The 2,500-nt window shown below is 36.2% G+C and overlaps 1 protein-coding gene across 2 annotated transcripts in view; it reads right to left on the minus strand.

Annotated features, from left to right (window-relative positions):
* upf2 (UPF2 regulator of nonsense mediated mRNA decay) overlaps positions 1 to 2,500 on the minus strand; it is a 37,720-nt gene that overhangs the window by 24,689 nt on the left and 10,531 nt on the right. For both annotated transcript variants that reach the window (XM_077232043.1, XM_077232042.1), the window contains exons 8-11: positions 2,222 to 2,307; positions 1,964 to 2,072; positions 962 to 1,075; positions 49 to 165 (exon numbers count right to left, since the gene is read on the minus strand). In XM_077232043.1, coding sequence (XP_077088158.1) covers positions 49 to 165; positions 962 to 1,075; positions 1,964 to 2,072; positions 2,222 to 2,307 — 426 coding nt within the window. The remainder of the gene's footprint in view (positions 1 to 48; positions 166 to 961; positions 1,076 to 1,963; positions 2,073 to 2,221; positions 2,308 to 2,500) is intronic.

The following is a 2,500-nucleotide window of genomic DNA, read 5'->3' on the forward strand; positions in this document are numbered from 1 at the left end:
AGTGTCAGTATGAAGGGTTTAGGTCTGCTTGTATGAGCGAGGACGGACCAGTAAGACGCTGGTGCGCAGATGAGAGTCCGGTGAACGGAAGAGAAAGCGTCCACAGGTCTCCAGCAGAGTGCAGGCCATCTCGATGTGATGATGAGAGAAATCAGACAGCAGCATCTGCACACACACACGCACACACACACACACACACACACACAACGATAACAAAGATTCAGCAGTCAGTGCCATTTTCATCACATTAACTTCTGTACCAAAGCAAGTAAAATGCTTTTGAACTTTGTTTTTACTTTATTGTTAAACTTTTGAATTTTATTTTCAGTCAATTTTAATGTTAAAGTTATAGAAATTTTGGTATGTGCTTTTGTCATTTTTTTTTTTTTTTTTTACATTTCTATGTAGCTTTATTTTAATTTCAGTTTTAGTCATTTTAATAAATCAGCTTAAACTTAATTACTTCAGTAAGTTTTAATTATTTATTTCATTAACATTTTCTAATTTTGAAAATTTCTAAGCAGGTTTATTATAGTTACCTTAAAAAAGTTACCTGAAATAAATAAAATATACAAAAACTTATTTTATTTCAGCAAGTTGAAAGCAACATTTCTCATTTTTCTTTATTTTTTTAGGGACCATGTACAATTTCAAACATAAATGTTACTATTTGATGCATTGTACCAGAGTTAGCCTCAGGCTAGTTTACATCTGCAGTCCCGGGTATTCAAGTTAAATTTAGTTCAACTTGATGTACTAAAATAACTAAAACTGTAATGAAAAAAAAACTATTTAGACATTTTTTTTTAAAATACACTAATAAAAATTACATAAAAAACACAACAAAATAACTCAAACTTTAACTAAAATTAAAATGAAACCAGAATATATAAAAATAAAAACATTAAAGATATGAATAAAAACTCTAACAGTATCTGAATGATATTTGATCTGATCTCACCTTGAGGCAGTGCAGCGTGTCTGTTTTGGAAAACATCTTGAACTTGGCCAACTCCCCGATGAACCTCACCGTCTTATTCTTGGTCTCAATGTTGATTTGGTCTTTCTTTCTGATCTGTAAGACACACACAAACACTGACTTTGATGCATTTTGACGCATCCTGCTTCTTAAATAGAATTTCGGCCAAATTCGAGTGCACAATGCTAGTAGGGCTGTCAAATAAGATGTTTAATTTCGAATATTCGCCGAACAAAGAAAACCTCACATTTAAATGCAAAAACCGTGCATTTGAATTTTTGGTGTGTCAAGAGACATGATGATGATGACGTAACTTACTCGTTAATGTGAAATATGAGCTGACTTTGTGTTTTCATCAGCTGGAAACACTGTCAACTACAAGCGCTCAGCACTCGCTGCAGATCAAGTTGACCATCTAGTGTTTTTGATCAACAATATGTAGATGTAGTGAGTAACATTAGAAGTGGAGTGTTTCTGAATGGCAGTTTGCTATTTTGTGTTCATGTAGTGCGTTACGCTGTTGAAGCGTGTTTTCTCAGGTTACTGATGCATGAACACGGTTTTATGCACTATTGTAACCTAATTATCCTTGCATGCACATTAAAGAAATTATATTTGATTTCAGAACAATTGTTTCTAAAGTTAATGCAAGTGAACGTCACTTCATTTCAATAAAAGATGCAATGCTTGATTTGGTTTATATTTGCTTATTGCTCACTCTTGTTGGCCCTCAATGTAGACAATACAGTATTTTTTCCCTGTAACATTAAGTATTGCCTTTAGAACTTGAATATAATTATATTTTGCCAATATTTAAGAAAGAAATTCTAATTTAGGTTTTCAGCTGTTTTGACAGCCCTAATTGCTAGTGGAGAAGGCAAACACACAGTATATTGTGCCAATGTGTGTGTGTTATGTAGGCTACAGTGAGTGAGGACTGCTTCAGAGCAGGACTTGTGTGTGATTATTGAGAAACACACTCACATGAAATCTGAAATCTCCTTTGAGCATTGAGCAGAGGTCTTCGGCCACATCAGACATGCAGGGATGCAGCGTGGCCACCAGACGAGCGTAGAACGGCAACAGATCCAGCCTGAGTCACACACACACACACACACACCTGATCAGATCAAATCACTGAACACTAGTGTCCACAACTATAGTGTTGGAACCGTATGGATCTCGCATCAGCTACGACCCGCTCCACCCCTACACAACTACAGGCTGTGAGCGCAAACACACCTCTGTCTGGGAACTGTGAAGAGAGCGCGAACCAACTTCCTGCGATTGGACTTGGTGTTCATGTTCATACAGAAGTCCATAGCAGCCTGAACACATGTTTGAACACAGAATAGGCACAGCAATGAGGAAAACCACAAGCACTGTTACTGTTAACTACTACTACTAAAAATCATTCTGGTAAATTGAAATAAAGCTGAAATAAAATACAAGGATTAGATGGCAACTTAAAAAATGTTAAAGCTAAGTGAGAAAGTGTGTGTGTGTGTGCGTGTGGGAGAG

This window comes from Siphateles boraxobius, unplaced genomic scaffold (assembly GCF_051911475.1).
Source record: "Siphateles boraxobius isolate OS27281-9 unplaced genomic scaffold, OSU_SipBor_1 162, whole genome shotgun sequence".
Taxonomy (NCBI): domain Eukaryota; kingdom Metazoa; phylum Chordata; class Actinopteri; order Cypriniformes; family Leuciscidae; genus Siphateles; species Siphateles boraxobius.